This window comes from Leopardus geoffroyi, chromosome A1 (genome assembly GCF_018350155.1).
Source record: "Leopardus geoffroyi isolate Oge1 chromosome A1, O.geoffroyi_Oge1_pat1.0, whole genome shotgun sequence".
Taxonomy (NCBI): domain Eukaryota; kingdom Metazoa; phylum Chordata; class Mammalia; order Carnivora; family Felidae; genus Leopardus; species Leopardus geoffroyi.
The window spans coordinates 144,168,256-144,180,354 of NC_059326.1; the positions used below are offsets into that span (position 1 = coordinate 144,168,256).

Genomic DNA, 12,099 nt, shown 5'->3' on the forward strand with positions numbered 1-12,099 from the left:
AAAACTCCTTTAGGTATTAGATTCCTGATTTCTGTGTTTAAAAAATAGGTGTGAGGTACCTGTAGGGAATGGGACACCATAAAAAGTGATGGAGCTAATTTGGGAAAACACTGAATACACATGTTGCAAGAATATATAAAAACTCTAAGGCTCTAATTAAGTAGGTTTAATGGTAGGATAGAATACAGCCACTGGGGAAAATTTATAAATAAGGATATAAATCAGGAAAAATTCTCCAGAGGTGCAGCCTGGAAAGACAACAAGTTGGAAAGATGGAAAGAAACATATACAGCAGGTAGTGAGAAGTCATAATATATGCTGAACTAGCTTCAGGAGACAGGAGAATAGGACACAACAAATACTTAAAAACATTTTTTTTTAGGGGCACCTGGGTGGCTAAGTGGGTTAAGTGGCCGACTTCAGCTCAGGTCATGATCTCGCGGTCTGTGAGTTAGAGCCCTGCATCAGGCTCAGTGCTGACCACTTGGAGCCTGGAGCCTGCTTCAGATTCTGTCTCCCTCTCTCTAGCCCTCCCCCATTTGCGCTCTGTCTCTCTCTTTCAAAAATGAATAAATGTTAAAAAAAAAGTGTTTTTTTTTTTCAACGTTTATTTATTTTTGGGACAGAGAGAGACAGAGCATGAACGGGGGAGGGGCAGAGAGAGAGGGAGACACAGAATCGGAAACAGGCTGCAGGCTCTGAGCCATCAGCCCAGAGCCCGGCGCGGGGCTCAAACTCACGGACCGCGAGATCGTGACCTGGCTGAAGTCGGACGCTTAACCGACTGCGCCACCCAGGCGCCCCGAGACAGACTTTTAAATTTACTTGCCTTATTCCTGGAGAGCTACAGAAAAGCAGCATGCGCGCACATGCGCGCACGCGCACACACACACACACGCACGCCCCCTCCTCACCATGTGTAAACCCTGTGAGGGAACCTTACCCTACACCAAGCTAGAGACAGCAAAACAGCATCACCCCTCTCTACCCACTGGTGCAGTGGTGGCAGACAATCAGACTGCTGGGTGGAATACTGGGAATGGTTAAGGGAGGCCGAAAGCCCTGACCTTCTACCAGAAGACCAAGGAGGAGGATCTTGGAACCAGAGAATGTGGGTAAAGATCATAGGAAGTGAACCTCCAAATTTGTGTATAAAATCCTGGGACCAGTCCCAAGCTGTGCATGTGTGAAACTGACCAGAAGCAGCTGAGCAAGGGTTTTAAACACTGAACTACAATGCATATCACTATAACGATTAACTCAGAGATAATGTGGCATAAAGCAAATATCACAATAAAGCAAGTCAATATTGAATTTTTTGACTTCCCAGTGCACATAAAAGTTATGTTCATACTATACTGTTTTCTATTAAGCTGTGATAGCATTATGTCTAAAAAACAACTTACATACCTTAATTTTAAAATTCTTTATTGCTAAAAAATGTTAAGCATCATTTGAGCTTTCAGCACATCATAATCTTTTTGCTGGTGGAGGGTCTTTATCAACTAAGTTTATGTAATAGTCTAAATCTTTGGTGTCATTTCAGTAATCTTCACAGCATCTTCAACGGGAGTAGATATCATCTCAAAGAACTACTTTCTTTGCTCATCCATAAGAAGCAAGTGCTCATCTGTTCAAGTTTTATCATGAGATGGTAGCAATTCAGTTACATCTCCAGCTCTACTTCTAATTCTAGTTATCTTGCTATCTGCATCACATCTGTAGTTATGTCCTGCACTGAAGCCCTGAACCCCTCAAAATCATCCATGAGGGCTGGAATTAACTTCTCCCAAACTGGGTAATGTTGATACTTTGACCTCTTCCCATGAGTCACAAATGTTCATAACAGCATCTACACTGGTGAATCCTTTCGAGAAGGTTTTCAGATGACTGCCCAGATCCATCACAGGAATCAATACACAGCTCTAGCCTTACAAAATATTTTTTTCTTTTTCTTTTTCTTTGAGAAAGAGTGTGTGTGTGGGGGGGGGGGGGGGGGGAGCAGGGATGAGGGGCAGAGGGAGAGACAGAATCTTAAGCAGGCTCCACGTTCAGCACAGAGTCCAATGCAGGGGTCAATCCCACGACCTTGGGATCATGACCTGAGCCAAAATCAAGAGTCACATGCTCAACTGACTCAGCCACCCAGGTGCCCCACAAAATGTATTTCTTAAATAAGGCCTAAAAATAGAAATGACTCCTTAATCAATGGGCTGCAGAATGGATACAGTGCTAGCAGGCATGAAAGTAACATTAATCTCATTGTACGTCTCCATTAGAGCTCTTGGGTGGCCAGGGGAATTGTCAATGAGCTGTCATATTTTGAAAGAAATCTTTTTTTTGAGCAGTAGGTCTCAACAGTGGGCTTAAAATATTCAGTAAACCGGGGCGCCTGGGTGGCTTAGTCGGTTAAGCGTCCGACTTCGGCTCAGGTCATGATCTCATGGTCCTTGAGTTCGAGCCCTGCATCGGGCTCTGTACTGACAGCTCAGATCCTGGAGGCTGCTTCGGATTCTGTGTCTTCCTGTCTCTCTGACCCTCCCCCATTCATGCTCTGTCTCTGTCTCAAAAATAAATAATAAAAAAATTAAAGAAATTAAAAAAAAATATTCAGTAGACCATAGTGAGCAAATGTTGTTGGAAAAATGGCACTGATAGACTTGTTTGACACAGGGTTGCCACAAACCTTCAATTTGTGAAAAACACAATTATCTGTGAAGTGCAATATAATGAGGTATGCCTGGATGCAGGTTTCAGACTGGCCACTGGGTGGAGCACGATCAGGGCAGATTAGAACCGCACTATAATGGTATTGAAAACTAAATTATCATTGGAACCACAACCCACATACAGCTGTCCAGGATATGTAGCCTGAACTAACAGGATGGGCTACAAGCTAAAACAAACCAAACAAAAACAAAAACATTCTTCTGAAGACTGGAACAGGACTGAGAGTTTCATAATATTCAATATATGTAGAAAATAATCCAAATAACATGTAAAACATTAGGGAGATCTAAACAACTCTAAAGGGAAAAGACAACAATAGCCAATTCTGGGGTTAGTCAAATGTTGGAATTATCAGAAAAAGACAACATGTTATTTTAATCATGTTCCACAAAGCAAGGGCAAACACTATTGAAATGAATGGAAAGGTAGAAGTCTTCACCAAAGAAAGAGAAGCTATAAAAAGAACCAAAGTGAAATTTTATAAGTGAAAAATACAAATAACAAAAAATTTACTAGGGGGTTTTAATAGAATAGAGACAACCAAGGGAAGCATCAGCAAATTTAAAGATACATCAGTAGAAATTATCCAGCCTAAATGACAAAGGGAAAAAAAGGCTTTGAGACTTATGAGAAAATATCAAAAGGCCTAATATTCATGTTATAGGAGTTGCAAAAGAAGAAGAGAAAAGACTGGAAGAAAAAAACATTTGAAGAAATAATGGCTGGGGTGCCTGGGTGGCTCAGTCAGTTAAGTGTCTGACTCTTGGTTTCAGCTCAGGTCATGATCTCATGGTTCATGAGTTTGAGTCCAGCATCAGGCTCTGTGCTGAAAGTGTGGAGCCTGCTTGGGATTCTCTCTCCCTCTCTCTCTGCCCCTCCACACCTCTCAAAAATAAATAAACATTTAAAAAAAAAAAGGATGACTGAAAATTTCCAAAATGTGGTGAAAGACATAAATTTATAAACATTTACCTAAAATTATATTTACAGCAGTTCTACTGGCATAGAAAATGCTAAAAAGTTAAAAACCATACCCAGGCACATCATAACCAAACTGATGAAGTAAACATAAAGATCTTGGAAAGAGCCAGAGGAAAAGGACACTGCACATTTTTTGGAGAACAAAGATTTGAATTATGTTGTATTTCTTACCAGAAACCAGAGAAAGTGGAACATCACTTGTAGAGTGCTTTAAAAAAACAAAGCAAAAACAATTATTAACCCAGAATCCTTCAACTAGTAAATATATCCTTCAGGAATCAAAGTGAAATAAAGACATTTTCAGAAAGAGAAAAATGTAAGATAATTCACTACCAGAACTTCTGTAAAAGAAATGGTAATGAAAATTTATAGGGAAGGGAAATGATAGAAAAGGGAACCCTGGAATGCCATGAAAGAAGGAAAAACAACAGAAATGGTAATATTTAATAAATAGAAAGGACTATTTCTTCACCTTTTAAGTTTGCTAAAATATGTATTACGGCTGAAATAAAAAATATATAACACTGTCTGACAGGATGTTCACCATATATAGATCTAATACATAAGAGAAATACATCCTAATGGGAGGATAGTAAAGGGACCTATATGGTAGTAAGGTTTCTATATCTTACTTGAAGTGACAAAAATTCAAAGTAGATTGCAAAAAGTTTGGGATGCAATAATCTCTAGAGTAATCACTAAACAATATATGCATGGAGATTTACTTTTTAAAAGTCAATATATAAATTAAAATGAAATTGTGTAAAATAAAAAATTCAAAAGTGGGACACTTGGATGGCTCAGTCGGTTAAGCATCTGACTCTTGATTTCAACTCAGGTCATGATCTCATGGTTCGTGAGTAGGAGCCCCACACTGGGATCCATGCTGACAATGTGGAGCCTGCTTGGGATCCTCTCTCTGAGCATCTCCCACTCATGCTTGTGTGAGCACTGTCTCTTTCTCAAAATATCAAAATATGGGGACAAAGAGAAACTGAACACATTCTGTCAAAATAAGTGTGGTTCCAGAAGCTCTCACTGGGGCTATAGCAGTCAGTCATAGAGAAAGAGAGACACCGAAGCTTTTGCATTCCCAAATCACTGGGAATAAAAGGTAATGTTCTGAATTGTAAGTGGTTTTAAAAGCTTAGTTCCCATCCTTTGCAATTTAAGTTGAAAACAACTGTAACTATAAAGTAAAAGGAGGACTTTGTGGACAAGTCAAACTAAGAGCCTGATATTCAGGATAAATTCTAGAAACAAAGTAGAAGTACTCAAAGTTTAGTCTCACAATAGTTGACTTAAAGACTAAGAGTCACAGTTAAAATAAATCTGGATATATCCTATCATTATGAATCCACTTTTCTAAAAGTTTCAGTTTTATTATCCCCGATTAATATGCTCACTGTTCTATTATTAAATGGTGGCAACTGTGTAAAAATTAAAACAGATTATTCTGTCTTGAAAGTTCTGTACCACATTGACCTTAACCTTCTCTATAATAGTAAAATTTGGTAGATTCTTATTCAGAATCTCTATACTGTAAGTATATAGTATTTTTCTAATTGTTTTAGGTCATGAAGAAACTAAACTCCCTCCCCAAGGAAAAAACACACATAAACATAAAATTCTGCATAGAATTTAAGGAGATACCATATTTACTAAAACAAAACAAAACAAAACAAAACAAAAAAAACAACCCTGACTTCTAAGAGAAATTTGGAAAACAAACTAAAATTAAAGTCTTACCGAAAATAAGATACTACTCTAAGCCACAATTCCTGCCTCATCTCACACTTTAAAACAAATCTCCTCAGGATATGCACATACCCCATCAAAAGCTATTTTCTTTAAAAACAACACTTTGGCAGCCTTCAGACTCAAAATTATTAATGTTGCCAGGAGGATGAGCTTGGGTAAAAAAGTAAAAATTTGTAAGTTATTGAAGTATCTGTCTTATAAATTTTTTTAAAGATTTATTTATTTTTGAGACAGAGAGAGACAGAGTATGAACGGAGGAGGATCCGAGAGAGAGGGAGACACAGAATCCGAAACAGGCTCCAGGCTCTGAGCTGTCAGCACAGAGCCCGACGCGGGGCTCGAACCCACTGACAGCAAGATCATGACCTGAGCCAAAGTCAGACACCCAACCAACTGAGCCACCCAGGTGCCCCGAAGTATCTGTCTTATAAAAGAAGTCCTTCTCACAGGCAGAAGAGCTTTTGGAGACCACTGCCAGGGTGATCATGAGAATCTTTAACACTCCTCTGTGACAATCTGCAGTTGTCTGTGTCAATTTGACTTGCAAATGATGCCAATCATTTGTATACTTATGTATATATATATGTATATTTGTGTATATATATATATGTATATATACACACAAACACACACATTTACACACACACACAAGTGCTGAGTGGGAAATAACCAAATTCTAAGGCCAGCTACACTCTTACCCAAGAGTGAGTTATGTATACTGAATCAAAGGTCATGCTCCCCTGATGGCGTCATCTTATTCCGCTCCTCTACTATGTACAACGTCACCACTTCTACCCAGACTGGGTTACTCAGAACTAACAATACACTATGTATTCCTATTTATTTTTATCATCAAAAGCATCTCTAAACTCTCAGATCAATGCCCATTTGTTACTTTCTAATCTCTTAAGTTTCTATGTATCTGCTATCCTTTCCTCAATGTATCATATACCCTTAACTCGTGAAACCTTTCCTTTGTGCCAAAAAAAGCAATTAGATACATATTTGGTATAAAAATTCCCATTCAAAAGTAGAGAAAATAGTATGATGATGCTCCAGGTACCGATCCTATAACTCAGATTCAACAATTTTCAAGATTTTCCACTTTTGCTTCATCTATCCCTTTATTTCCTTGTGGGAGTGTCTTCAACCAAATCTTAGACATCATCATTTCATGCTAAATACTTAAGTATGCAGCTCTACAAAATGGACAGTGAACAGTAATTTTAATTGAGTCAGTAATTACAAAATATATGAAAATATTGACCTAATACCGTGACCAATAGGTGATAAAAACTTTTGAACTGCAACTGACACCATCAAGAAAGTGAAAAAAGCACCTACAAAATGGGAGAAAATATTTGCAAATCATATATGTTAAGGGGCTTGTAGTCAGACTTTATAAGAAATTTTTATAATTCAACAAAAAACCCCCACAAACAACCCTATTAAAAATGAGCAAATGATTTGAATAAACATTTCTCCAAAGAAAATATATAGTCAATAAGCACTTGAAAATATGGTCAACATTATTAATCACTAGGGAAATGCAAGTCAAGACTAAAATGAGACAATACTTCATTTTCCACTTGGATGGCTGCCATTAAAAAAATCAACAGATAGCAAATATTGTTGAGAATGTAGATAAATTGGAACCCTCATACATTGCTGGAGGGAATGTAAAATGGAGTAGCTGCTTTGAAAAACTGGCAGTTCCTCAAAAAGTTAAACATAGAGTTACCGTATAAACCAGTAATTCTACTCCAAGAGAAATACCTTCTACATACTTCCACACAGAATCTATATATGAATGCTTACAGCAGCTTAGTCATTAGTAGCCAGAAAGCAGAAACAACACAAATGTCCATTAACTGATGAATGGACAAGTGTGAAATATACAAACAGTGCAATTTTTCTAGGTCATGAAGAATAAAGTACTGATGCATGCTACAATGTGGACGAAGCTTGCAAACATATGCTAAATGAAAGAAGCCAGTCCCAAAGACCATTACCTTGTAGGATTCCATTTATATGAAGTGGCCAGCATAGGCAAATCCATAGAAACAAAAATAAGATTTATGGTTGCAAAGGGTTGGAGGAAATGGAAAGCAGCTGCTTTGGGGTGATCAAAATGTTGATTGTGGTGTAGTTGCAAAATTCTATGAATACGCTGACTTGAAGACTTTATTTATTTATTTATTAAAAAAAATTTTTTTTTTTCAACGTTTATTTATTTTTGGAACAGAGAGAGACAGAGCATGAACGGGGGAGGGGCAGAGAGAGAGGGAGACACAGAATCCGAAACAGGCTCCAGGCTCTGAGCCATCAGCCCAGAGCCCGACGCGGGGCTCGAACTCACGGACCGCGAGATCGTGACCTGGCTGAAGTCGGACGCTTAACCGACTGCGCCACCCAGGCGCCCCTTGAAGACTTTAAATGTATAACTTTTTTTTTTTTTTTTTTATCATTAGGGAAATGCAAATCAAATACGAGTCAACCAATTATATATCTCAAAGATCTTTTTTTTTAAGGACCACTGAAATCATTGAAATTTACTGTTTTCTGAAACTCTCGAAATCTTTTTGATTCAGCTAGAGAACATCCAGAGAATACTGAAAGCCTGACTGAAGACAAATTGAAATAATTACAACCCAAGTGTGAAAAGACTAAAAAGATATAAAAATCTGCAGTGCTGCCATTCGTGTTATGCGTAGGTGATGTGTTGTTACCTTAATTTGACAACTGACTGAGTTGTATTAGGGTCACAGGACCCGAAAATGGCAGTGCTATGCTGCTAACTCAGATCAGTCTGACTCTGCCTGAGGTCTTTTTCTAGCTTCAGCGTCGCTGGCGCAAAGTAGGGAGTTGAGGGCAAAGAAGGCAGTGGGTAAGAGAATACAGTTGTTAGTGTTTCCTGAGTGAACACTAGTACAGAAGAAGAGGGAGACAAAACTTGCAAGTTCTCACTTCTAAAATCCTTGTGAAGCAACGTTCATTTTTATGGAGAAATGATTCCATGTCATTTTAGGATGGCACTAAAATAAATATATATATATATCCAACTTTGAAAAATCGTACCCCATGCAAGTGACTTCTTTCAATCTCGGCGTTTCATCCTCTGCCTTCCTGACGTAAAGTTCTCCAGAAGAACAACCCGTTTTCCCACTACCTTTCAAAAGAGCAATTCGCGCGACACTTGGGCCGCGGACACCAGAGCGGAGACTGCGCGCTCGCGCAACTCGAGCCTCAGTCTCTGCGCGTGCGCACCGCTTCCCGGTCTCCTTCCGCCTCCGACTGGGGAACCTCGGCTCCGGCGCTCTGTGGGCCGTAGGTGGCGGCTCTGTTGTTTACAGTGTGTTGTTTGTTGAGTCGCGTTTCCACGCCACCTGTGACGGTCAGCGGCGGTTGCCCACGGCTCAGCGCCTCCGCGGACTGCGTCCGGTCGTTGCCATGGCAGCGAGCGCTGGGGGCCCTGGTAAGCGCGGATCCGGCCTTTGTGGGTCCCTGAAGGGCTTCCCTCGATTGGCTCGCAGTCCTGCACTTGGGCGTGGCGCCTATGGTTGGAGCGTTTTGAGAGACTCCTCTGATAGCACCACTCCCTTTTCCTGATGGAGGTCCACTCCCTCAGTGCGCCCACAACGGACTGGCCTAGAACTTTGGTTCCTCCTGTGGGCCTTGAAAGAAAAGCCGATGGGATGGCCAAAAATAGCAAGAATATTGCACCCTTTCTAAAAAGGAATGCTTGGGGCAATTTTGGGTTCATAGGAAAATTGAGCTGGAAGACACAAAGGGTCTCCACATAGTCCCTATTGGGGCACTGCAGAGCCTCCCCATTATCAGCACTTTCTGTTCTTGTGAACCAACATTGACACATCATAATCACCTAAAGTCCATAGTTTACCTTTGGGTTCACTGTTAGTGGTGTACATTCTTGGGGCTTAGACAAATGTATAATGCTTTGTATCCTTCATTGTGGTATCATACAAAATAGTTCCATTGCCCCCCAGATCCTCTGAGCCCACTTATTCACACCCACCTCCAACAACCACTGATCTTATTACCTCCATAGTTTTGTCTTTTCCAGATTGTCGTGTAGTTGGAATCATACAGTATGTAGCCGTTGAAATCATAAAGTATGTCATCAATGAAGGATTGACTTCTTAAGAGTATGCATTTAAAGTTCTTCATGGCTTAAGAGCTCATTTCGTTTTAGCACTGAATAATATTCCTTGTCAGTTGTCTGGATGTATCAGAGTTTACACACTTGGTGAAAGACATCTTGGTTGCTTGCAATTTTTGGCAGTTAGGAATAAAGCCGCTGTAAACATCCATGTGAAGGTTTTTGTATGGACTTAAGTTTTCAACCCCTTTGGGTCGAAATCAAGGAGCACGATTTCTGGATTGTAGTGGTAAGAGTATGTTTAGTTTTGTAAGAAACTGCCTAACTATCTTTTAAAGTGGTTGTACCATTTTGCCGTCCCATCAACAGTGAATGAGAATTCCTATTGCCCCACATTCTCACCAGTATTTGGTGTTGTCAGTGTTCCAGATTTTGGCTATTCTAATAGGTGTGTAGTTGTACCTTATTGTTGTTGTGTGTTTCTCTCTCTCTTTTTTTTAATGTTTATTTATTTTGAGAAACAGAGAGCATGAGTGGGGGAGGGCAGAGAGAGAGAGAGAGAGGGAGAGAATGCCAAGCAGGTTCCCGGATGTCAAGTGCCAAGCCCAACGTGGGGCTTGATCTCACGAACCATGAGATCATGACCTGAGCCAAAATCAAGAGTCAGGCACTTAACCAACTGAGCCATCCAGGTGCCCTAGAAGTTTTTTCATTTTAATAAAACCCAGCTTACTCATTATTTGTTTCATGGATGGTGCCTTTTGTGCTGTATGTAGAAAGTCATCACCATACCTAAGGTCATCTAGGCTTTCTTATATATTATCTTCTAGGAGTTTTATAGTTTTGTAAATACAAAAATACAAAATCAAATAATTTTTGTGAAGGATGCAAGGTCTGTTTCCAGATTCATGGTTTTCCGTGTGGATTTGGCAGTTGTTCCAGCATCATTGTTGAAAAAATTATTTTTACTCCATTGTATTGCCTTTGTTTCTTTGTCAAAGATCAGTTGACTCTATTTGTGGGTGTTTACTTTAGGGTTATCTGTTCTATTCTATTGATCTCTTTGTCTGTTTTTCACCTGTACCACCCTGTCTTGATTACTGTAGCTTTATTGTAAGTATTGTTGGGTGGTGTCATCTCTTTGTTCTTCTCTTTTAGGATTGTGTTGGCTATTTTCGTTTTTATGCCCTCCATATAAACTTTAGAACCAGTTTGTCCTTATCTATAAAATAACTTTATGGGATTTTGATTGGGATTGCTTGAATCTGTAGGTCAAGTTGGAAGAACTGACATCTTGACAATATTGAGGCTTTCTATCCACGAGCATGGAATATCTCTAATTAGTTCTTTGACTTCATTTATCAGAGTGTTGTGGTTTTCCTTTTATACCTCTTGCACATATTTTGTTAGATTTATACCTCAGTATTTTGGGTGCTAATGTAAATGGTGGTATTGTGTTTTTCATTTCAAAATCCACTTTTTTTTTTTTTTTGCTGGTAAGTAGGAAAGCAATTGACTTTTATATATTAACCTTGTATCTTTCAGCCTTGCAATAATCACTTATTAATTCTGGGAGTTTTTGTGTTGATTCTTTCAGTTTTTTGCATATACAGTCATGTCATCTGTGAACAAACACTGTTTTGTTTTTTCTTCCCCAATCTGTATAGTTTTATTTCTTTTTGTTATCTTAGTGTATTAGCTAGTACTTCCAGTATGATGTTGAAAAGTAGTGGTGAAGGGGTAGGAATACTGCTTCTTGAGGTCATGGTTGAAAGTGACATTTACCTGATCCATAATTTCAGTAGATCAAATGCAGAGTAGTTTTGGTCAGTCTGATTCCTCTTGGAATTGGGTGAGAATGAGAAATGCAGACAAATGGGTGTGGTCAAGCATAATTCTAGCCTTTTGTATCCAACCTTTGGAAGCTGGTAATTTGTGTGTCCCTGTTGTTTGACCCCAGAGTTAGAGGTGTTTTAAACCAGGCAGTTCTACACTCCACACGTTTACGGTATCTTTTACGTAAACATAATTAGTCACATTAGACATCTTTGGTGACATATTTTTTCCAGTGTTAGTTTTTTCCTTATTGTAAACATAATTCATGCTCATTATAGAAAATTTATAAAATATATTGAAGCAGGGGGAAAAATCCACACAATGCCAATAGAAACTTTTTGGTATACTTTCTAATGTGAATAATAAAATGAAATGGAGCCACTGTGTCAAGAAGTTTTAAAATGGAGCCAGAAGGCCATTAAGGGGGTAGGCCTTAGGTACATTCTTATCAGGTAGACCCGTGAACTTTTGAACTAGGCCAAACTTCAAATATTCCAAGGACTCTACATAAACACTTGCAACTTACTACAGTAATGGACTTTTTCTTAGTGATAGCCTTAGCAAGCAATTATGTTTAGCTAAGATTGTTGTTGTTGTTGTTGTTGTTGTTGTTGTTTTTTGCCACCAACACTGATTACATTTTTTGGTAAACAACATATAGAAGCATTCCC

At 39.1% G+C, this 12,099-nt stretch overlaps 1 protein-coding gene across 5 annotated transcripts in view; it reads left to right on the forward strand.

The window, feature by feature from the left end:
* The first annotated feature begins 8,838 nt into the window (after positions 1 to 8,838).
* FAM151B (family with sequence similarity 151 member B) overlaps positions 8,839 to 12,099 on the forward strand; it is a 40,592-nt gene continuing 37,331 nt past the window's right edge. For all 5 annotated transcript variants that reach the window (XM_045496954.1, XM_045496939.1, XM_045496945.1 and 2 more), the window contains exon 1: positions 8,839 to 8,947. In XM_045496954.1, coding sequence (XP_045352910.1) covers positions 8,923 to 8,947 — 25 coding nt within the window. In that variant the 5' untranslated portion in view covers positions 8,839 to 8,922. The remainder of the gene's footprint in view (positions 8,948 to 12,099) is intronic.